Source organism: Hyperolius riggenbachi, chromosome 2 (assembly GCF_040937935.1).
Source record: "Hyperolius riggenbachi isolate aHypRig1 chromosome 2, aHypRig1.pri, whole genome shotgun sequence".
Lineage (NCBI taxonomy): Eukaryota > Metazoa > Chordata > Amphibia > Anura > Hyperoliidae > Hyperolius > Hyperolius riggenbachi.
Genome location: NC_090647.1, coordinates 557,250,680 through 557,274,834, shown reverse-complemented (window position 1 = coordinate 557,274,834; position 24,155 = coordinate 557,250,680). Strand labels below are relative to the sequence as shown.

General features: G+C 44.5%; 2 protein-coding genes across 6 annotated transcripts in view; one reads left to right on the top strand and one right to left on the bottom strand.

The window, feature by feature from the left end:
• Positions 1–3,535, bottom strand: part of CCDC191 (coiled-coil domain containing 191) — a 60,335-nt gene extending 56,800 nt beyond the window's left edge. The window contains exon 1 of the mRNA XM_068270876.1: positions 3,282–3,535. Within this exon, the coding sequence (XP_068126977.1) occupies positions 3,282–3,368 (87 nt within the window). The 5' untranslated portion in view covers positions 3,369–3,535. The remainder of the gene's footprint in view (positions 1–3,281) is intronic.
• A 19-nt stretch (positions 3,536–3,554) lies between these two features.
• Positions 3,555–24,155, top strand: part of QTRT2 (queuine tRNA-ribosyltransferase accessory subunit 2) — a 44,757-nt gene continuing 24,156 nt past the window's right edge. For 2 of the 5 annotated variants that reach the window (XM_068270881.1, XM_068270879.1), the window contains exon 1: positions 3,555–3,656. Coding sequence is in view for 2 of the 5 variants with exons in the window: in XM_068270877.1 (XP_068126978.1) it covers positions 9,752–12,271 (2,520 nt within the window). In the remaining 3 variants the exon portion in view is untranslated. Of the gene's footprint in view, positions 3,657–6,922; positions 7,327–8,914; positions 9,000–9,750; positions 12,438–18,535; positions 18,763–24,155 lie in introns of those variants that run through there. The other 3 variants (XM_068270877.1, XM_068270878.1, XM_068270880.1) reach the window with 3 other exon arrangements.

The window sequence follows — 24,155 nt, the reverse complement described above, 5'->3', positions numbered from 1 at the left end:
TAATTCCCCGGGTTATGGGTTGATCCTCCGTGTGGCAATCTCATGGGATGGGAAGCCCTCGTTCTTTTTTTTGCCTGGATTTTCCTGGCTAGAAGTGAATGGGCTTTATTGGCTAAGGTGAAATATTTATGACCTAGCCAGAGGAAGTTTTGGGCTACTTCTTTAATTAGAATAGTATCCAATTCTTCCTTTATTTTCTGGATTTGTCTTAGTATATTTATAGTCATGTTAGTAGCATGAGTTGATTGCAATCTGTTGAGTTCTCTTTCTAGAATATCTCTATGATATTGCTTATTCCTTTTCAGGTGTGATGTAAGGCTAATAATTTGACCCCTTATAAAGGATTTATGAGCGTTCCACCAGGTAGAGGCTGAAGTGGCCTCCGGTACATTTATTCGAAAATAATCTTGGAGGGAGGATGCTATTTGTGTGACATTCTTTTTTGAAGAGAATAAAAAGGGTGGGACCCTCCATTTCGGTCGCGAAGGAAAATTTGTAAGGGGGGCGATTTTGGATATAATCATGGAGTGATCTGAAATGGAATTATGAACTATGTCTGATTGTATTAGACCATTTATCAAATCTTTAGAAAGCAGGATGTAGTCTATACGAGCCGCGCTTAAGTGGGGATGGGAAAAGTGGGAAAAATCCATCTTCTTGGGATGTGACTCTCTCCATGAATCTACTAGATTCAGTTCTTTTAAAAATCTAAAAAAGGATTTTGGTGGCTTTGGTCTATTTCTTCTAGCGTTGGAGCTGGAGCAGTCCACTAAGGGATTTATTACCAAATTTAGGTCACCTCCCATAATTAAGCTCCCTGTGGAATGTTTCCTTATGAGCTCTAAACAGGAATTATAGAAGGCACTGTTTTTAACAGAAGGGCCATATATATTAATTATTGATATTTTCTTACCCTGTATGGTACCTGTTATTATAAGAAGTCTACCTTCTTTATCCCTAAATTCTTTCTCACAAGAGAAAGCGGTGTTCTTATGAATCAAAATTGCCACTCCGTTAGTTTTGTGTTCTGGGTTGTTAGACAAGTAAAATGTCGGATAGTCTTTGTGGAAAAAGGTGGGGGATTGTTGCCCTTTAAAATGGGTTTCCTGTAACAGGATTATATTTGGCGCTTTAGCCGAATATACTTTAAAACATTTTGCTCTCTTAAAGGGGCTATTAAACCCTTGGGTGTTGTGGGTCAGGATTTTCAAGCCCATGTTACCCCAAACCAATGAAATGCATTTTAGCCATCAAATTCCTCGTCCCCTCCCTCCCCTCTTTTCTAAAATTCCAGCCCCAACTCGTACATCTATTGCTCATTTGCTTCTTATATCTCTTCTGAATAGTTATATTGTTGACATAAAACCAATCTAGAACAAAACTATCTAACCAATAAGTAAACTTAACTCTAATGTTTAACCTTTGGTAACAAATAACCCTATCAGGTAATGTGGGAACTTCAGGTGTCAGGTATCTACTGTACCTGGACAGAGGTTCCAGGTGGGGTACCATTTACTCTGGCCCGTCTACTGAGGGTAAAAAAGAAAAAGCAAAACATCTTAGTCCGCCTGCAATAAACATACTCATTAACCTTAATATTTTGTATAATGCACAACAGCTGGGTTGCCTTGGGGTGGGTCAGTTTTAATTCCAGGGAGGAATTATTGTCCACAGTTAAGTATTGCTAGCTTGTAGAGCTAAGGACTTTCTTGCAAAGGGTATTTTGGATGGCGTTACTTGCTTCTCCCGGAGTTTCTTGGAGGTAGAATGGTGGACTTCAGTCCATTCTCTCTGGGTTCTCTTGGCCGTGTTCGGTGTTTCCACCATCATATCTTCCTGAGATGAAAGTAAGTTATTCTCTTTTAAAGCTTTGAGGCCTGCCTGGAGAGATGTAATTTGGTACTTTTTTTGTCCTAGGGTGACAAGAAGAGCAAAGGGGAAACCCCACTTATACATTATTGCCTTTTTCTGCAAAATTGCTGTCACCGGTTTCAGTGTTCTCCGTTTCGCTAGAGTTATTGGGGAGATATCAGGATATATTTGCACTCTATATTCTCCTATACCCTGTGTTCCCAGATCTCTTGCAGCTCTTAATATTAGTTCTCTAAGTTCCGGGTAGTGAAGCTTCATTATTATATCTCTGGGTTTGCTTGTATCCCTGGGCGGTTTCAGGGCTCTATGGATGCGATCCATACGGAACATTTCATCTGGCTGGTCCGGGGACAGTGCTTTAAACATAGCAAAAACGTACTCTTTATAGTCTTTAATGCTCTCAGGGACTCCTTTAATCCTTAAGTTCTCTCTGCGCCCCCTGTTATCCAAATCTTCAATTTTTGCTTCTGAGGTAGCATTTGTTTCTTCCTGCGCCTCCATTTTATCCTGTATACCATTCAGGGAGTCAGATATGTCGTCTACTCTCTTCTCCAAATTATTAGTTCTCTCCCCTAGCTCTTCAATCTGGGAGGATAAGGTATGCACTGCCGAGCGAATCTCCAGTCTCAGCGACTCTTTTAGATTATCTAGCAAGTCTGAGATATCTTTTAGAGTTACATTACTCACTGTGCACTCTGTTGTCGCTCCTTTGGCAGGCGCTTCTTCCTCTCCCTGTCCCTGTTGTTTCTCAGGCGCCATCTTTGCTTTTTCCCTTGGCTTGAAGAAATCAAGTGAAGAAGGCTGTGTTCCCTTATTCTTCCCGGTTTTGGCTGACATGCCCGGGTGCGGCAGGCTCTTGGCTACCCAGCGGTGCGCTGATCCAGTTTTCCGGCTAGCATTCGGCGGTATAAAAACCCCTCCGTAGACGAATCAGGTGCGGAGCTTACGGGGAATGCGTCGTCCTCATAGCGCGCCGCGCATGCGCCCCCCTTCATATTAACATTTTAAAATTAGTAATATATAAATTTAAAGGATGGGAATAAAGTTTGGAGTCAATCAAACACATTTTTCATTAGAGAACTATATATATATATTTACACAGAAAGAGGGACAAAGTCCTGAAAGAGGGACAAATGAGGAGGAAAGGAGGGACAGGGCTCCCAAAGAGGGACTGTCCCTCCAAAAGAGTGAGTTGGGAGCTATGGATGGTGTAAAGTATATGTACACAGGAAGGGGATAAGCACAGGCCTCCTCTCTCCATGGGGAAGCTGTACAGAAGGGAATGAGAGGGCGGGGTCCCTGCAGTAATGGGGGTCCCTGCAGTAATGGGGGGGGGGGGGGGGGCTGCAGTAATGGGAAGTCCCTACAGTAATGGGGGGTCCCTGCAGTAAGCAGTATCGGGCTCTCACCTTGCTGCCCCCCTTCTCTGTCCTCTTCCAGCGGTACAGCTCCGCTCGGTGGCCCCCAGCAGCGCTCCGCATCCCCCCGGTCAGCATCCTCCAGTTTGCAGGCTCCGCAGCCGTGGGGGACGCCGGGAATGGTAGTCCTCTGTCGCTGCCTCCTCCATCCCTCACTCTAGGAGGCGGGGCGCAGGCGGCCTACCATTCCCAGGATGCCGCGCGGCCAACGACTGCGTTCTGCGGTCTCCCAGGCAACCTGGACGGCAAAGCTGCGACGGTAGCGCCGGGTGATGACGTGTAGGTCGCGGATTGGCCAAGGTGTGTGGCTTCCGGGAGGCGCGCACATGACTGTTGCATAGTGTGGCTGGGAGAGGAGAGGCTGCGGTAAGCGATAGTTACAGGAATACAGAGCAGCTCAGGGGGTATCAGTGAGAAATAATACAGCAGGGCTAGTGGCGCCCCCTGGAGGCCGGGCCAGGCTCTGCTGGGGTGGGATCTATGGCTGATCTGTGGGGCTCTGTCCAATAAATGACACATTATAATGAACTAGAGATCATGGAGTTACTGATGTCCCTACTGCTGCAGGTCAGACCTGTGCTGCTTTCTCTCACCCAGCATGCATTGCACTCCTGTCATTCCCAAGCCTCATCTTAGGTATATTATCAGGATAGTCAGTGGATGAGTAAACATTATTATTATTTAGTATTTATATAGCACAGACATATTACGCAGCGCTGTACAGAGTATCGGAGCAGTGCTTTTCAGCGCTGCTAGATTTGGGCGCAGCCGGCGCCTCCATAGACTTCAATAGGAATCCCTCCTATTGAAGCGCTCAGTGAGTAACGTCGGCTCCGTTGCTTAGAAACATAATAATTCGGCCTCCAGCAATCGCTGGAAGCCGAATTATTTCATTCCCCTACTATCCATGGCGGCCTGGAGAGGGAATAGTAATTAAATCGGCCCGGACTTGTGCAGAAGCAGGATCAGCTGTATACCGCTGTATCCTGCGCCCAAGTCTACCGGCGCAGAGTATATTGTCTTCTCACTAACTCCGTCAGAGGAGCTCACAATCTAGTCCCTACCAGAGTCATGTGTCTATCGTGTAGTTTATGTATTCTAGTCTAGGGCCAATTTAGGGGGAAGCCAATTAATTTATCTTACATGACAGAATGGTGGCACTAGTCTAGCTGAGGGGACCCAGCAGGAAACCTCATAGGGAAGCATAGCTCCCAACTGTCCCTCTTTTGGTGGGACAGTGCCTCTTTGGGAGCCTTGTCCCTCTTCCCTCCTCATTTGTCCCTCTTTGGGAGCCCTGTCCCTCTTTCCTCCTCATTTGTCCTTTTTTCAGGACTTTGTCCCTCTTTCTATGTAAATATATATATTTCTCTACTAAAAAATGTGTTTGACTCTTAACCTTCCTGGCGGTAAGCCCGAGCTGAGCTCGGGCTATGCCGCGCAGGAAGATATCTCAGCCCCTGGTGGGGCGATTTTCTTCATTTAAAATGCTGTACGCGCAGCTAGCACTTTGCTAGCCGCGCGTACAGCTTTATCGCCGCCGCTCTGCGGCGATCGCCCGCACGCAGCGGCGCAACAGGGCCCCCCCCCCCCGCCAGAGCCCTGCGCTGCCCGGACCAATGAGTTCCGGGCAGCGCTATGGGCTGGATCGGAGGCGTCTGACGTCAGGACGTCGGCTGACGTCCATGACGTCATTCCGATCGTCGCCATGGCGACAGGAGAAGCCAAACAGGGGAACGCGTTATATACGCGTTCCCCTGTTTGCTATTGATGCCGGCGACGATCGCACTAGAGGGACACATGCGCCCTCTAGTGGTGTTTCATGTAGCTACCACTCTGGTAGCTTTACATGAAACAAAAAAAAAAAAATTAAAAAAAAAAGGATTTTTGCCTTTTTGGCAAAAACAACTAACCGCCAGGAGGGTTAACTTTACTCCCATCCTTTAAATTGATATAGTGCTAATTTTAAAATGTTGCTATGAAGGAAAATGAACCAGGATATAAAGGACCACTGTGGTTTGAATTATAAAACAACATATTTTTCTTATGAAATCTTTATGGTATGTGTGATGGGGATGTAATGGGGGCGTGATTAGGGGTGTGGCAGGGGTGTGGTTAAGTGCCCCTCTTTCTCATCTCAAAAAGTTGGGAGGTATTGGGAAGAGTTCTCCAATCACAGCACCCTCTACAGCAGGAAGCACTGTGATTGGCCGGATAGTGTGGGCGTAGGTAAATATAAAGGAGATGGCCAATGAGATGATGCAAATAATTTCTACTTGCATTCAGATTTCTTGTAAATTGTATGCAGCTTGTAATTGGACCAATCACAATAACTTCCTGTCAGTTGTCATTGGCCCATGTTCAGGCATCATATAATTTACATGAAAGTTGAATGCAAGTAGAAATTATTTGCACCTCATTGCCCATCTCTGAAATATTATAATTTTGCCTTCTTAAAATCCCCTCGCTGGAAATCCCCAAACACCGGAGAGGTAAATATTTACCTACCGGGATCCAGCACAGTAGTGGCTCAGGTGGAAATTGGCGAGCCCATTCGGGTCCGCCCTACTGCGCGGGCGACTTGTGCGACCCAATTTGGCTCGGCTATTTCCCCGTCTGGAGTTGGTACAAAAATCATCCGACTCCTCGGTTTATGGAACCTCCGACTAAATTGCTCTGTCTCCTTCTTTGTTTATTTTTGTGGAATCTGGCAGTTATCAAGTGACTTCTTACTGCATAATGAATACATTTCTGAACAGGTTATCAATTGAAATGGGTTTGCACTGTAATGATTTTCAAGTCTCCTACATTGATTTTATTTATCTCTACTGCAAGAATTACTGTGTGCTTGATTTTTATTTCAGCCTTGTAAAGAACAGTACATTTAAAGTGGACCTGATCTCTTACACAACACACAATAAAAAGTTTTCGTACCACATATAAATGCTGTAGAGTTTCACGGCACTGAGCTGCGTGTGTTTGTTTAGCTACATCAGAGTGTATTAAGCCTTATCGGTAGCTGTGAATGAGAGCCCCTTTCTGTGCTCCCTGCAGTGTTAACCCAGTTAAAACTGCATTTTTTTTTCATGATTTCCGTAAATTGTAATGAATAGTTTTCCCCAGAGGTTATCATGCTGTGCCTAATATTTTAGAGCAGAGAGGAATTTCTGAGTTTAGATACACTTTGAAGGGCTTGTAGGGATGCAAAGGTTTTTTTTGTTGTTCTGTGTTAGAGAAATAAACCCAGACAGTTAATTTCTGCGAATTAATTAAAATAAGAGCTGCTGTGCCCATCTCTCTCTTCATTTGGCTTGTAATTAAAATAAGAGTTTGAAAGACCAGAAAGTTTAGGGCAGTTCAAAGGAGGAAAACACTGGATTTGAAAGGCAGAACAATGGAAATAACACCACTTTCCAATACAGTGTTCTCCCCAGGCTTTTTTAGCCGGGTGCTCCACCCGGCTAGATTTGGTGACCACCCGGCTGTCATCGACTCACTTCCTGACCTCCTCCTATGCTGTAAGCAGAGTTGCCCTGCATTTTCATCCCAACCCACCCGGCTACTTTTTCATGCCACCCGGCTACTATTTCATGCCACCCGGCTGGAAAAAAATTCTGGGGAGAACACTGCAATACATATAAAAGACACTTGTCTATGTTAAAGTAAGACTCCAGGTACAACTGGAGTTATAAGCCTGGAAGGCAAGTAAAGTAGTGAACAGGTGCGTAATCTTGCTGTGTGCCTTGCTGAGCTTGTGAAGTCACCCAACCCTTGTGCTTAGAAACCATAAACCCGAATACTTCCAGCAGAGACCCCCCCCCCCCCCCGCCCCCTCTCTCTCTCTCTGTACAGCGGCTTATTCGTGTGCCACGCGTCAGCTACCGAGCGTCGGGGGCATTGGAAATGGGCGTTACTAATAACGGGGAACTCTAGGCTAGTCCCCGCCCAGTAACGCGCATCAGTCGGAGGTGCCTGACGGCTGCGGTCTTCTGGGAGCTGTGAGACGCTGGAGATGCTCAGACACAAGATTTGTACTAAGGTAAATTACTCTTTCATCCCTAAATTAGAATTGATATTTTTTTATATAAACGTGATTATATATATATTTTATATATATTTTTTCTCAAAATGATTACACAGTCAACTAAATCAAAGCTGAGCTTTGGATGCCTCTAATCCACCCCTTTGAGCGACCCCAAAACACTGCTTCCCATAGGTTCAGAATTTTTAAAAACGTCTCTGTAAATACCTTTTTTTAGTCCTGAAGAAGCAGTGACCGCAGCACTTCCCCATTGTTTGCTGGGTATCTGGGGCTTCTTCAGCGTGGCTCCGCCCTTTCCTTCCTATGTATGGGGGATTGGGGCATTGTATAAGCCAGTAATGCAGCGTCTCATTGTTCCCCCCAGTTTTTGGCACAAGCATTCTGTTCATTGCTGTCTGGTGCATCTCTGACCCCACTGAATCAGGCTACGCATTGCACCACACAAAGTTGCAGCATGACCAACTTTAAGTGTTGCATACGTCTTTGTGCGTTGTAGAGCAGAGCGAACCAATTGGCAGCACGCTCAGTGTAAACAAACCCTAAAAAAGGTATTTACATTGGTTTTTAAAGTGGCTTTCTAGGCAATAAAAAGGTTAGAGTCCAGGGAGTCAGGAGTCATACTCGCCTCTTCCTTAAAGCACCCCTGAACCCTGGCAAAGCTACCTAAGGTAAGCACAGAGGTATGCGCATGCTTGATCCCCCATACCTCTGTGCCTTGTCCATTCCTCTCCTTGTTCCTCCCCCCAGCCCCCCGTAATCACTCCTTGAAAAAAGAGAGCTTTAAATTAATGCAATAAGAAACCCTAATATTTGCGTCCAGGCAAAAAAACCTCTAGTAGGTATTCTTTCTGTATGTAAGGTAAAGGTTACATGTGTCATAAACACTTTTATTTCCTACCTATGTTTTCTTGAAAGGAGCATAACATTTGCTTCATCTCTGCATTATTAGCAACTCACTGATCATCCCTACTAACCACTACCGATTTGTTCACTCATTACAACTTAAAGGGCGCTAAGCACCACATTTATTTCCTGGTTTCAAATATCTATAGAAGCTGCCATATCACCTCCCCCAGCTCCCCATTATTTATCCAGGGGAAGGTGTGAAGATAGCATCTGTGACTTCTGTAAACTCTTTGAAGCACAGTGTTTTATCTACCCTCCCCCCTGCTGATGAAAGCTTTTGTTTGCTCTCTGTGTATAATTACATAAGTCCTTATCTGCCTGAAAACTTCTGGGGTTGGGCAGGCCTCGGAAGTAGGCTAATACCCCTGCTAAACTTTTAAATGTAAAAAAAAAAAGAGGTAAAATTGAAGTTTTTTGTATTACTGAGCCACATTGTTGGCATGCATATTTAATGTGCTATTGAGAAGCCTGGAGTGCTAAAAATGGTGTTCTGTTCTTTAAAGGCCTTGCCCTTCCCAGAATCTACTGCAGGCAGCCCATAAATACAGGTTTTCTTCACTGTAAATCACCCCCAGTCCCGATAATTACTCTGAGAAGTTTTCTGAAACGTTTATATATATTAAATATGTTGTGTATAATATACTGTTACCGCAATCACCTGTTATCTCTTATTTTGCAGTTGGCGATGTGCCCATTCGATCCAGGATATTTCATCGTCTTTCCTTGCCGGAGTACATAAGGACTTAGCCACACTCTCCAGCAAGGTAACGTTATAGATTTTTATTGACTTTTGTTATCAGAAAGCATCAAAACACACCCCCTTTTTTCTTAAAGGGTACCTGTAACTAGTTTGAAAAGAAAAAGTTAGATTATTTACATCAGTAGAGAGGAGCCTCTCAAGGGTGCATCTAAAAGGCTTCCCTGGTCTCCCTACACCCTTCCTGCGCTGGGCTCAGACCTTCGGAACAATCTTCAACACTAAAGTCGAAAATTGCTCGTGCTTGACTCCCCTCCGTTTACGAGTGCGACCACACTGTGGAGACGCAGCGTATAGCCCCCACCCGAGCCACAGGAGCATGAGCTGCTCTGTTGTGCAACTGCACAGGCGCAAACCCACTGGTGCCTAAGCAGTGCAGCCGCGAACATAAGGAGAGTCGGGGAGGATCAAGGAAGCCTCTGGAACAATGAGAGTCTCCTCCTACTGATGCAAGGAGATAAAAATATATATTTTTTATATTACAGGTTCACTTTAATGCATTTAGTTATAGGGGTCTGGAGTACTGATAGTTAAGTATGATACCTCCTTACTCTGGGAGGTGGACGACCAGTGCAAACACAGACAGTCCCACCCAGCTCTGCAATAGAAAGTTAATTGTCATTGTGTTACTAGGTGATCGCAGCGTAAGAGCAGGACAAATAGCATTTTAGACGGAGATCTGCACTGGCTGCCTATATTTTTTTTTTTATATCTGATTTCCCTTAACATCCTGATAATGGTGTCCTTTGTTTTTCCAGGATGCCGGGCTGCCTTGTGCCACAGTGCTATTCCCGCTGGAAAAAAGACTGTGATATTTCCTTACACGTCTTTCCTCGAACCCCAGAGATGATTAAGAAGTGGCTGTGCCAGTTATACAACGATTCTTTAAGGGTAGAGGAACTAGCCCGGAAAATCCAAGAGAACAGGAGAGGAGCTTATCGCGTATGTGCCAGACATTTCACCAGAGAATGCTATGAACAGCGTGGCAGCATGATGTTCTTAAAAAAAGACGCTGTACCCACCCTTTACTTAGATGATGAAATGGATGATCATTCCTACACCAAACGCCGGAGAACTGGGGATTATGAACCTGTCGAAAAAATAAGCCCACCACCTATGGCTGTAGAAAGCATCCCCGAAACGTTTGAACTGCCTTCATCGTCTCAGGACATGTACCATATGATTCCCTCCCATGTCTACTTCACCATGGGGCAGTCAACTGATTCTCTCGTAGACGTGCAAGCCATTGAAGAGGTTGCAACTTCTTCTGTAGAGCCCTTAGCTGACCAAGAAACTTTTGTTCAGAGTTTTCAGTCTAAAAAGAAAAAGAAGAGATTTCGTACAACACGTACTGTTGGCACCGTGACAGAATATTTCCCGGGCCAGGTGCACAAAAACACCCAGTTTGATAGACGCATGGGCACGAAGGTCAAGATGATCCAGGCCTTTAGGAGGCCACCTCATAGATCCATAGGAATACAGTGCAACATGGGGAACAATCAAGGAAATCTGGGATCGCCTCAGTCAGAGACATCATTTCGTCACAACAAAAAGCAACAAGGAATACCCCAATTAATTATCAAGGAAATCGATAGTTCTTCCTCGGATTGGTCACCTCCAGTTTCCGAGGATGAAGCCGATGTGGTAGACATCGTGATGTCAGACCCTGAACCTGAGGACAGTCCTAGTCCTGGAAGTCTTGAAGAAGACCGTGAGAAGGCAGTGGAGGGTGATGAATTCTTAAGAGAAATGATGGAAAGTGAAGATTCGTATGTTGATCCAACAGACTTGGACAATTCCTACATCTACATTCCGGAGAACACTGAACCGGTAAATCACGTCCAAGAGAACAAGTTCATAGTCTTTGAGTCTTGTCTTGACAAGCTTCTCATGTGTTGCAAATGCCAGGCCACGAAAACCTGTACCGGCAACATTGTTAAAATTAAGAAATACCGGATTGGATCTGCTGTATCGGTCACCGCTTTCTGTTCCCTAAAACACCGTTTCCACCTATGGAATAGCCAACCAATCATCGGCAGGATCCCTGTCGGCAATCTCCTGATATCGGCTGGTGTTCTGTGTAGTGGATCTAATTTTGCCAAGGTGGAAAGCTTGTTCCGACTAATCGGCATCAACAGCATCTGCAGATCAACACATCGAAAGAATATGGACAGTTACCTCTTTCCAGCTATTGAGCATCACTGGCAAGAAGAGCGCTTACAAACAGTCCAAAGGGTGCAGGATCAGCCCGTAGCATTAGCCGGAGACAGTCAGTATAATTTACCTGGATATGGTGCCAAGTTTTGCGCGTACAGTCTTTTTGAACACAGCACAAAGAAAATTATCGATTTCCAAGTGGAGCCATGGGAGCCAGGCGTCAGAGTCATGGACGTTGAACAGAAAACATGTCGGGTGACTCTTGACCGATTGCTGGCGGACAGAGTGAACATCCGTGTACTGTGCACAGACAGGAGCCCTGCCATACGCAAGTTACTGAAAAGTCACTACAGGCAAATAAAACACTTGTATAATATATGGCACATGTCAAAATCGGTGGCCAACAAATTAACCAATGCCAGCCAAAAGTCAGATTGCACCCATTTAGCACCCTGGATTGCTCCAGTAAAGAAACATCTATGGTGGGCGGCAAGCACTTGCGCTCATGACCCTAAATTGCTGCGGGAGAAATGGACGTCTTTAATACATCATGTGGCAAACCACCACGAATGGCAGGACGCATCTGTGTACAAGAGGTGCAACCACAAACCGCTGTCAGGGAAGGAACAGGGAGACAGGGAATGGCTGAAGCCCGGGTCATCTGCTCATTGTAGGCTTAAGGAAGTCATTGCAGACAGCAAGCTCTTGAAAGACCTGGATCGCTTGTCCCTTTTTTGGCAGTCTTGGGAGTTTGACGTTTTCCGGAGTACTGCACTAAAATACCGTTCCAAAAGGAACAATTACACCATAGACGAAACGGTCGCGCGCACCCAGCTGGCAGCCCTGGAGTACAACCACAACATCGAGAGGATGAAGACTTTATTCAAAGGGGCTTCCTGTGGGGCAGATGAAGGAACACATCAGGTGACCAAGTACTGCCTCCAGAAGATCTATGATCCCGCCAGTCAAGCCTTTATGAAACCTATTCTTACAGATGTCTTGAATGTCGCTTCAGGGGCTAAGATCTTTTTGTGGAAGTCTAGAAGGACAGAAATTTCACAAAACCCTAGATCCGTCCATTGTCTGTTGTCCACGGATCAGAGGTCTAGATCTTTTGTCTAGTGTTCCAAAGGGTCATTTGGACGATGCTCAGAAGATAATTCCTTTCAGATGTTCCTCAGAGCTCCATAACTAAAACTGCACTTAACCATTATTAAAAAAAAATGAGAAATAAGAAACCCAGAACTTCCCACTTCCTTAAAGGGATACTGTAGGGGGGTCGGGGGAAAATGAGTTGAACTTACCCAGGGCTTATAATGGTCCCTCTGCAGACATCCTGTGCCCACGCAGCCACTCACCGATGCTCCGGCCCCGCCTCCAGTTCACTTCTGGAATTTCTGACTTTAAAGTCTGAAAACCACTGCGCCTGCGTTGCCGAGTCCTCACTCCCACTGACGTCACCAGGAGTGTATAGCACAAGCCCAGTATGGTCTATGACTGCGCAGTACGCTCCTGGTGACATCAGTGGGAGCGAGAACACGGCAATGCAGGCGCAGTGGTATTTCAGACTTTAAAGTCTGAAATTCCAGAAGTAAACCGGAGGCGGGGCCAGAGCATCGGTAAGTGGCTGCGTGGGCACAGGATGTCTGCGGGGGACCACTAGAAGCCCCGGGTAAGTTCAACTCATTTTTCCCCCGACCCCCTTACAGTACTCCTTTAATAAGTCGATTGACTATTGCTTCTAATGGGTGCAGCAGCTTCTATTCACTTTCACTGTTGTGTACATGACACAACCTCCTCCTTTGAAAATGCCCCTCACAAACTCGCTCCATAAGAGTTCAGTGGGTAGCTGAGTTGAGGACATTTCACAACAGGTGCAGTGTTTTAAAGGGACTCCGAGCAGTGCAGAAACTATGGAAAGATGCATATCATTTTAAAGCTCTCTTTCTCCTCTTTCCAATGATATATAAACCGCCGCCCTACGCCTTTTAGTTTTCGCTATTTTCGAGATTGAAATTGCCGCGGCCGCAATTTCAATCGCGAAAATAAAGAAAACTAAAAGGCGTAGAGCGACGATTTAGGTGTCACCAGAAAGAGGAGAAAGAGAGCTTTAAAATGATATCCATCTTTCCATAGTTACATTGTATTACACAGGGCGACTTTTTCTGCTGAATGGAGCTGCTGACTTTGAGAAAAAGTCGCCCTGTGTAAAGTCGGCCGTGGCAATTTCAATCGCAAAAATAGCGAAAACTAAAAGGCGTAGGGCGGCGGTTTATATATCATTGGAAAGAGGAGAAAGAGAGCTTTGAAATGATATGCATCTTTCCATAGTTACATTGTATTACACAGGGCGACTTTTTCTCAAAGTCAGCAGCTCCATTCAGCAGAAAAAGTCGCCCTGTGTAATACAATGTAACTATGGAAAGATGGATATCATTTTAAAGCTCTCTTTCTCCTCTTTCTGGCGACACCTAAATCGTCGCTATACGCCTTTTATTTTTCTTTATTTTCGCGATTGAAATCGCGGCCGCGGCAATTTCAATCGCGAAAATAGCGAAAACTAAAAGGCGTAGGGCAGCGGTTTATATATCATTGGAAAGAGGAGAAAGAGAGCTTTAAAATGATATGCATCTTTCCATAGTTTCTGCACTGCTCGGAGTCCCTTTAAATGGATGTGATTTGTAGTTCTCAGATTATTTCCACTCAAGTTTTTGTGAAGAGTTAGGACTGGGAGCCAATAGAAATCACAAATCACTTTCAAAAATGAAAGTTTTTTTTTAGCACGATCTTACCAGTAAAATTTATTTCAGGAAATTAGTTTTTGAACTCTGCATTCCCTAAATCGGATTACTCCAAAAATGCAGCAGGTGACACAATTGCGATCTCGGCAAATCACAGTAGTGGAATCACGGTCATAACCTTTCATTAGCCTAGCACTTTGGCAATCACCAGCGATTCCTTGAAAGCGCAAATCGTGTTGAAAATTGCTGCCATGGGCCCTGGACCTTAGGGTGCTCATACACACTTTGGTTTCTCCTGTTTGATTCCCTGCAGAATTGATTCATCTGCTGGAAATTGATTTCCCCAAAATGTCAGATCATTTCATTCGATTATGACAAAATATTCCTGACCTTATCTATAGCCTAGGATGGAAAATCTAGGTCAACTGCCCACAGCATTGTACTGCATTATGCAGTGCAACACTGGTTTAATCAGTTATCCCAGCTTAGTAGGGGTTCTGGTTTTCCCCAGTGTGGGGCAGGGCCAGTGTGTTATCACTCAGCTGCGGGAGGGTATTTAAACCGGCCATGAGTTTGTGTATGCAGTTATGACTAAGGACCCTGGGAGGTATTAAACATGACCTGTTTTACTGGATGCCTCAAATTTAACCACTTAGCAACTTCTGCCACGATTTTCTAAGTCCCTGTTTATGAACACCTGTAAACACTTGGTTCTGCTTTCTATTTTTAGAAAAGGAGTTAGTATAGCACCATCTTGTGGCCAAAAAGTAAAACTACTTCTAAATCCACCATTATACACTTAATTACCAAAGAAAAATTAAATATGTTTTTATTATTTTTTTTAACTCCTTCACCCCTAAACCCCCTAAAAATATCGCCATACATTGTACTAGGGACACAATTTAAACATTGTAATAACCGGGACAAATGGGCAAATAAAATGTGAGGTGTTTATCTACAATAGCACATTTTATTTTTAAGCTACAATGGCTGAAGGCTAAGAAATTATTAATTCATTTTTTTCTTCTTCTTCCTTGTCAAATGCATATAAAATAGTATAATTCTTAGCATAAAGTACTGCCGAAAGAAAGCCTAGTTTGTCCCGCATAAAATGATATATAGATCATTTCAGTGTGATAATTAGCGATAAAGTTATTACTGAATGAATGGGAGGAGCTTTTGAAGGGGAAAAAACCTGTGGAAGAGAAGTGGTTATAAAGGTTTGGATACCTTACATACAGTACATGGAGCGGATATCGTACGGATGGTCTGTGTTATGGGGCTCTGAGGAAACCGAAATCATTTTCGGGTTAATCTTCCTCTGTGAACATTTCTCAGCCAGAAGTGCTTTCCTCTGACCAGACACACTTTGTTCTCTTGTATTCTAACTGTACGTTTTTGTTATATTTACTTCTGCATTTGCCAAACTCGTATTTTCATCGGTACTGTATATAGTCTTTTTTTTATTATTGTAATGTTATTTATCGGTCTCAATACTACGGCCAAATATGAGGGTTTTTTTACTTCTTTGTAAAATAAAATCGTCAGTAATTCTTGGTGTTGGCTCTATTTAATAAACCAGAGTAAACAATGCCAGAATATATTACATTGGCCTGGTAGTTCTTTGTTGCTCTGAAAGCGGACCTGAACTCAAAACTTCCTCTCTGCTCTAAAAGCTAAGCAACAGCATAATAACTTTTAAAGAAAAACATTTGTTACCGCTGATACGAATCCTGCAATAAACCTACAGTGTGTCTACTTCCTGCTTTCATGGAAGCAAACATAGGGTAACATCCTGTGTTTACAAATTAGCTGCTCTGCCGGGGCAGGCAGCTCACACCGCTGAGAGATCAAATTACAGGTGTGATTAGTCACAGATGAGGGGGACTCAGACAGGCTAAACTCTAAATACATACAGGGTGCATTTCTCTGTTTTCCTTATGTCCTGTGCAAGAGTTCAGGTCCACGTGAAGCCAGGTTGTATTATGGTGTTGTGGAGAATGATATGTATACACAAAGGGCATGGAACAGGAGCAGTAATGGGATTTCTGTAAAGCAGAGGCCTTCAGTCTAATGCAGGGAATACACGATGAGTTTTGTTTGAGCAAATTTACTGTCCAATCGATTTTCCGATCATTTTTCCATTCACTTCTATGAGAAAATCGATCAGAAAAACAAATCAAAATCAGATCGGACCTATTGAGTCATTTATCTGCCAAAAAAACTCATGCTGTATTCCCAGCATTACCTGAGAAAACATATCCCCTCATTGAATCCTCCATTGTCCTCACATGTGTTCTTTAGGAGAATTTGCAGAGAAGGAAGGGATCTGTTCTATCAGGTGATTCATTTGCAAATCTCTGATTGGCTGGTTATAATCATGTGACCATGTCTTGCTTCTTGTAAAGGTTAAAGACGGACCCAAACCAAACATTTTTTTAATTCAAAATATTTAGTTGCACCACTCTGATACATAGAGAGATAAATAAACAATCCTTGTAGCAATAGGGGTTGCAGAGGTTTCGACCGCATCTGGGCCCTTGAGCCAGAGGGGCCCCCAAAGGGCCCTCCCTCAACTGCAGTATTACCTCTCTATTGGTCCTGTGCTCATAATAATCACTTCTATAGATGCTTTGAATAGTGGTTGTCATTAACAAGCTGTTCCCCATCCCCTTCTTGCACCTCTGACACTGTAGTTGCCATTGGCAGGTTTTGGTGCGCCGTATCAGTTGTATAGAGTGCATGGGGGGCCCCATGTAAAACTTGCATCGGGACCCATAGCTCCTTAGCTACGCCGCTGTTCAAGCCTATGAGCATTTCAGTGCATGCTTTTCACCCTTCTCTTTTCATAATTAGGGTTATACAGGTGGCAGCCATTACTTCTGAGCTTAGTAGGAGGTTTTAGATTATGGGTTTGTTTGTCATCAGCTACCCTCCCTCACAGGGGCGTCGTCTATGTGATCCCTCACAAGCTGAGATCACCTCCCCTGTGACATCATCAGTAGCAGCCTGTGTTTTGTTTTTTATCTCCTCCACCAGTCTGCCGGATTCTGTCCCGGCAATATGAAGGGAAGGGAGGGGTTCCTCCAATAAATGTAAAATATTTTATATATTTATTATTATAATTTAGAATATAGATTTTGTTTCTGAAATCTTGTATTTTTAATTTGGGTCCACTTTAAATAAAGAAGAAAAAGTGAGACATGATGGCAACCAGCCAGTTAGAGAGCCTGGCCCGAGGGAAAGCTACCCAGGTAAGCACAGAGAGGTATGTTCATGCAGGATCGCCATACCTCATTGTGTTATCTGTTCAGACAGGAAGAGGTGGGCTTCCTGCAATGTTCCCTCCCATCACCCTTCCATTCCCTCCTCTTAAAGGACTACTATCGCAAAAAATAGTAATATTTAAGATACTCACATGCACATTTCTCCCAGAGTAAAAATGCACTATGTGTCTTTATTCTTATGTTGCTGTCTCTTACAGTAGGTAGTGAAAATCTGACAGTTCCTTTCTGGACTAGTCCATCTCCTCATAGGGGATTCTCTTCTTTTTATATTTACAAAAGCACTTACTGAATGCCAGTTGCTCAGAAAAGCTGCCAAAATAGCGTGCAAACGAGTAGTGAAGCTGGCTCACATCTTTGTATAGATCCTTTTCAGGGAGTGCTTTTGCAAAGAATAAAGGTAATACTGAGAATCTCCCATGAGGAGATGGACTAGTCCAAAATCTGTCAGCTTTTTACTACCTGCTGTAAGTAATAGAAACATTGGAAGAAAATAATTAATAGTGCATTTTATTCTGGGAAAAATTTGCATTTATTATGTATGTACTTTACATTTTTTGTGACAGTGGTCCTTTTAAGGGGAGTGAATTGGGCGGGGAAGAGGAGGTAATGGGAGGGTGATAGGAGGGAACATCATAGCAAGTCTGCCTCCTTCTGTCAGAAAAGTAACATTTTTTAAGGAGTGATAACAGGAATCAGAGGAACAAGGAGAGGGCTGGACAACACACAGAGGTATGAGGATCCAGTGTAATCATATCTCTGTGCTTAGCTTAGGTAGCCTTTCCCCAGGTCAGGTGCACTTTTACTAGGCATACGCGCACACACACGAGGACTGTCACTCGGCAGAGATTGGAACTCGATCCCTCAGGCAACAGATTGGGGCTGAGGCTAGTGACGCATTCTGTTGCTATGGAGAGGGAAGGGGGGCTGATGGAGTGGCGAGTTAGACAAGTGAGTTGGAGAACAATGCCCTGGGGTTGTGCTCGGTCGAGACTATCCACCAGGCAGATTAGACTGAAGGTGGCCTGTTGTACACCGACCCAACCAGCTGCCTCAGCCAACAACCATCTAGCTTTACAGTCACCTAATCAAACCGATGCCACGCTTCTCTGCAAACTCTCCTTATGGGGGATTTCTGTAGAAGAAGGTGAACATCTCTAGTCTTTAAAGGAAATATCTTATTGTCAATAAAAATGTTTGCAGCAGGGATGTTAATTTGTCCTTCTTGTTGGTCTCGGGCAGCCAAGCAAGGTCTGGTAATCTGAGATCTCCAACTGCCCTCAACATAGTGTGACAGCCAGGCAACTTGTATTGTTTAACAGCAAATTATTATGGCAGCCTCCATATCCCTCTCACTTCAGGTGTACTTTAAGATAAACCAGCGAGGTATTAAAAGTGAAAAATGTGATCCTTACTTCAGGAGAGGAAAGCTTCTGGATCCTCCACCCGCCCTAGGCCTTCCAGCACTGAGACACCTGAGGCTCGATCGGGTCGGTGCCACTGCGCATGCACGAGCGGACGCAGCGCTGCAAAAACCCGGTTGGAGGACGCGGGAAGCCTCTGGAATCCACAGGCTTCCTCTATTGAGGTGTGCGCCCCTGTGGGGCACTTTTGTTTTATTACAGATAAACTTTAACCTTTTTCGCCTTTTGGACATTGCTGCTACATCCAAAAGGCTTCTTTAATGCTGCTGCATGCTCCCGTGCAGCCGCCCGTTAGCCCAGAGAAAGACCAACAGGCTTCTTTCAGAAGCCGCAATCTTTCTGAAAAGAAAAAAAGTTTCTTGTCCTCCATTCACATCCAAGAAAAGCGAGAGCGCTCGCTTGCTTGTAAATTGTAACGGACGCAAAACTGAAAAAATGCACCTTTATTTCCAAATAAAATAATGGCACCATACATTGTGATAGGGACATAATTTAAATTGTGTAATAACCGGGACAAATGGGCAAATAAAATACGTGTATTTTAATTATGGTAACATGTATTATTTTAAAGCTATAATGGCCAAAAACTGAGAAATTATTTTTTTTTTCACTTTTTTTCTTAAAATTCCCGTTGAAATGCATTTAGAAAAAAATAAATCTTAGTAAAATGTACCACCCAAAGAAAGCCTAATTAGTGGCAGAAAAAACAAGATATAGATCAATTTATTGTGATAATTAGTGATACATTTGTTGGCGAATGAATGGGAGGTGAAAATTGCTCGGATGCATAAGGTGAAGAACGACTGAAGGCTGAAAGGGGAACTGAAGAGAGAGGTATATGGAGGCTGCCATGTTTATTTCCTTTTAAGCAATACCAGTTGCCTGGCAGCCCTGCTGGTCTATTTCTCTGTAGTAGTATCTGATCCAGAAACAAGCATGCAGCTACTCTTGTCAGATCTGACTTTAACCACTTGAGGACCGCCCCCAGCCGATAGGCGGCGGCAAAGTCCGGGCCCAAACGACCGCAATACGCCCATCGGCGGGGGCGGCTGCGGGAGTGGCTATGCGGCGATCGTGTCACTCGTAGTAACCCGCCGGCCGTTTGGAAGCGCCGGCGGGTTACTAGCACCCGGATCGCCGCTGCACATATGGATAATAGGCTTTGTAATGTATACAAAGCCTATTATACTGGCTGCCTCCTGCCCTGGTGGTCCCAGTGTCCGAGGGACCACCAGGGCAGGCTGCAGCCACCCTAGTCTGCACCCAAGCGCACTGATTTCCCCCCCCCCCTGCCCCCTGATCGCCCACAGCACCCCTCAGACCCCCCCCCCCCTGCCCACCCCCCAGACCACTGTTTGCACCCAGTCACCCCCCTAATCACCCATCAATCACTCCCTGTCACTATCTGTCAACGCTATTTTTTTTTATCCCCCCCCCCCCCTGCCCACTGCCCCCTCCTGATCACCCCCCCCACCCCTCAGATTCTCCCCAGACCCCCCCCCCCCCGTGTACTGTATGCATCTATCCCCCCTGATCACCTATCAATCACCCCCTGTCACTGCTACCCATCAATCAGCCCCTAACCTGCCCCTTGCGGGCAATCTGATCACCCACCCACACCAATAGATCGCCCGCAGATCCGACATCAGATCACCTCCCAAGTGCAGTGTTCACATCTCTTCTCTCCTCTAAACACCCACTAATTACCCATCAATCACCCCCTATCACCACCTGTCACTGTTACCCATCAGATTAGACCCTAATCTGCCCCTTGCGGGCACCCAATCACCCGCCCACACGCTCAGATTGCCCTCAGACCCCCCCTTATCAATTCGCCAGTGCAATATTTACATCTGTTATTCCCTGTAATAACCCACTGATCACCTGTCAATCACCTATCAATCACCCCCTGTCACTGCCACCCATCAATCACTCCCTGTCACTGCCACCTATCAATCAGCCCCTAACCTGCCCCTTGCGGGCAATCTGATCACCCACCCACACCAATAGATCGCCTGCAGATCCGACATCAGATCACCTCCCAAGTGCAGTGTTTACATCTCTTCTCTCCTCTAAACACCCACTAATTACCCATCAATCACCCCCTATCACCACCTGTCACTGTTACCCATCAGATTAGACCCTAATCTGCCCCTTGCGGGCACCCAATCACCCGCCCACACGCTCAGATTGCCCTCAGACCCCACCTTATCAATTCGCCAGTGCAATATTTACATCTGTTATTCCCTGTAATAACACACTGATCACCTGTCAATCACCTATCAATCACCCCCTGTCACTGCCACCCATCAATCACCCCCTGTCACTGCCACCCATCAATCAGCCCCTAACCTGCCCCTTGCGGGCAATCTGATCACCCACCCACATCAATAGATCGCCCGCAGATCCGACATCAGATTACCTCCCAAGTGCAGTGTTTACATCTCTTCTCTCCTCTAAACACCCACTAATTACCCATCAATCACCCCCTATCACCACCTGTCACGGTTACCCATCAGATTAGACCCTAATCTGCCCCTTGCGGGCACCCAATCACCCGCCCACACCTCAGAACGTCCTCAGACCCCAGCCCTGATCACCTCGCTAGTGCATTGCTTGCATCTATTTCCCCCCTCTAATCACACCTTGAGACACCCATCAATCACCTCCTGTCACCCCCTAGCACACCTACCCATCAGATCAGGCCCTAATTTGCCCTGTGTGGGCTCCTGATCACTCGGCCAAACCCTCAGACCCCCTTCCGATCACCTCCCCAGTGCATTGATTGCATCTATTTTCCCCTCTAACCGCCCCCTGAGACATCCATCAATCACCTCCTGTCACCCCCCTAGCACTCCTATCCATCAGATCAGGCCCAAAACATCCTGTCATCTAAGAGGCCACCCTGCTTATGACCGGTTCCACAAAATTTGCCCCCTCATAGACCACCTGTCATCAAAATTTGCAGATGCTTATACCCCTGAACAGTCATTTTGAGAAATTTGGTTTCCAGACTACTCACAGTTTTGGGCCCGTAAAATGCCAGGGCAGTATAGGAACCCCACAAGTGACCCCATTTTAGAAAGAAGACACCCCAAGGTATTCTGTTAGGTGTATGATGAGTTCATAGAAGATTTTATTTTTTGTCAAAAGTTAGCGGAAATTGGATTTCTATTGTTTTTTTCACAAAGTGTCATTTTTCACTAACTCGTGACAAAAAATAAAATCTTCTATGAACTCACCATACCCCTAACGGAATACCTTGGGGTGTCTTCTTTCTAAAATGGGGTCACTTGTGGGGTTCCTATACTGCCCTGGCATTTTAGGGGCCCTAAACCGTGAGGAGTAGTCTAGAAAACAAATGCCTCAAAATGACCTGTGAATAGGACGTTGGGCCCCTTAGCGCACCTAGGCTGCAAAAAAGTGTCACACATGTGGTATCGCCATACTCAGGAGAAGTAGTATAATGTGTTTTGTGGTGTATTTTTACACATACCCATGCTGGGTGGGAGAAATCTCTCTGTAAATGGACAATTGTGTGTAAAAAAAATCAAAAATGTGTCATTTACAGAGATATTTCTCCCACCCAGCATGGTTATATGTAAAAATACACCACAAAACACATTATACTACTTCTTCTGAGTACGGCGATACCACATGTGTGACACTTTTTTGCAGCCTAACTGTGCTAAGGGGCCCAAAGTCCAATGAGTACCTTTAGGATTTCACAGGTCATTTTAATACATTTGGGTTCAAGACTACTCCTCACGGTTTAGGGCCCCTAAAATGCCAGGGCAGTATAGGAACCCCACAAATGACCCCATTTTAGAAAGAAGACACCCCAAGGTATTCCGTTAAGAGTATGGTGAGTTCATAGAAGATTTTATTTTTTTGTCACAAGTTAGCGGAAAATGACACTTTGTGAAAAAAAAACAATTAAAATCAATTTCCGCTAACTTGTGACAAAAAAAAAAAAAAATCTTCTATGAACTCACCATCCTCCTAACGGAATACCTTGGGGTGTCTTCTTTCTAAAATGGGGTAATTTGTTGGGTTCCTATACTGTCCTGGCATTTTAGGGGCCCTAAACCGTGAGGAGTAGTCTTGAAACGAAATTTCTCAAAATGACCTGTGAAATCCTAAAGGTACTCATTGAACTTTGGGCCCCTTAGCGCAGTTAGGGTGCAAAAAAGTGCCACACATGTGGTATCGCCGTACTCAGGAGAAGTAGTATAATGTGTTTTGGGGTGTATTTTTCCACATACCCATGCTGAGTGGAGAAATATCTCTATAAATAGACAATTGTGTGTAAAAAAAATAAAACAATTGTCATTTACGGAGATATTTCTCCCACCCAGCATGGGTATGTGTAAAAATACACCCCAAAACACATTATACTACTTCTCCTGAGTACGGCAATACCACATGTGTGGCACTTTTTTGCAGCCTAACTGCGCTAAGGGGCCAAAAGTCCAATGAGCATCTTTAGGCTTTACAGGGGTGCTTACAATTAGGCACCCCCCAAAATGCCAGGACAGTGAACACACCCCACAAATGACCCCATTTTGGAAAGTTGACACTTCAAGGTATTCAGAGAGGAGCATAGTGAGTCCGTGGCAGATTTCATTTTTTTTTTTTTTTGTCGCAAGTTAGAAGAAATGGAAACTTTTTTTTTTTTTTCTTTTTTTTGTCAGAAAGTGTCATTTTCCGCTAACTTGTGACAAAAAATAAAATCTTCTATGAACTCACCATGCCTCTCACTGAATACTTTGGGATGTCTTCTTTCCAAAATGGGGTCATTTGGGGGGTATTTGTACTATCCTGGAATTTTAGCCCCTCATGAAACCTGACAGGTGCGCAGAAAAGTCAGAGATGCTTGAAAATGGGAAAATTCACTTTTGGCACCATAGTTTGTAAACGCTATAACTTTTACCCAATCCAATAAATATACACTGAATGGTTTTTTTTTTATCAAAGACATGTAGCAGAATAACTTTCGCGCTCAAATGTATAGGAAATTTTACTTTATTTGAAAAATGTCAGCACAGCAAGTTAAAAAAGTCATTTTTTTCCCAAAATTCATGTCTTTTTTGATGAATATAATAAAAACTAAAACTCGCAGCAGCAATCAAATAGCAGCAAAAGAAAGCTGTATTAGTGACAAGAAAAGGAGGTAAAATTCCTTTAGGTGGTAGGTTGTATGACCGAGCAATAAACCGTGAAAGCTGCAGTGGTCTGAATGGAGAAAAAGGCTCTGGTCCTTAAGGGGCGAAAAGACTGTGGTCCTTAGAAACACCTGATCTGTTGCATGCTTGTTCAGGGGCTTTGGCTAATAGTATTAGAGGCTCAGGGTCAGCAGGGCTGCAAGGCAACTGGTATTGCTTAAAAGGAAATAAACATGGCAGCCTCCATATACTTCTCACTTCAGCTCCCCTTGAAGTGGTTAATACAGATTTTTGAATTTACAGCTGCATTACAATGTGTGGCCACTAGAGGTCTCTTACTTGTATTCAAATTCATGCACAGAAATCCACCAACTTCAGAATGATGACTCACA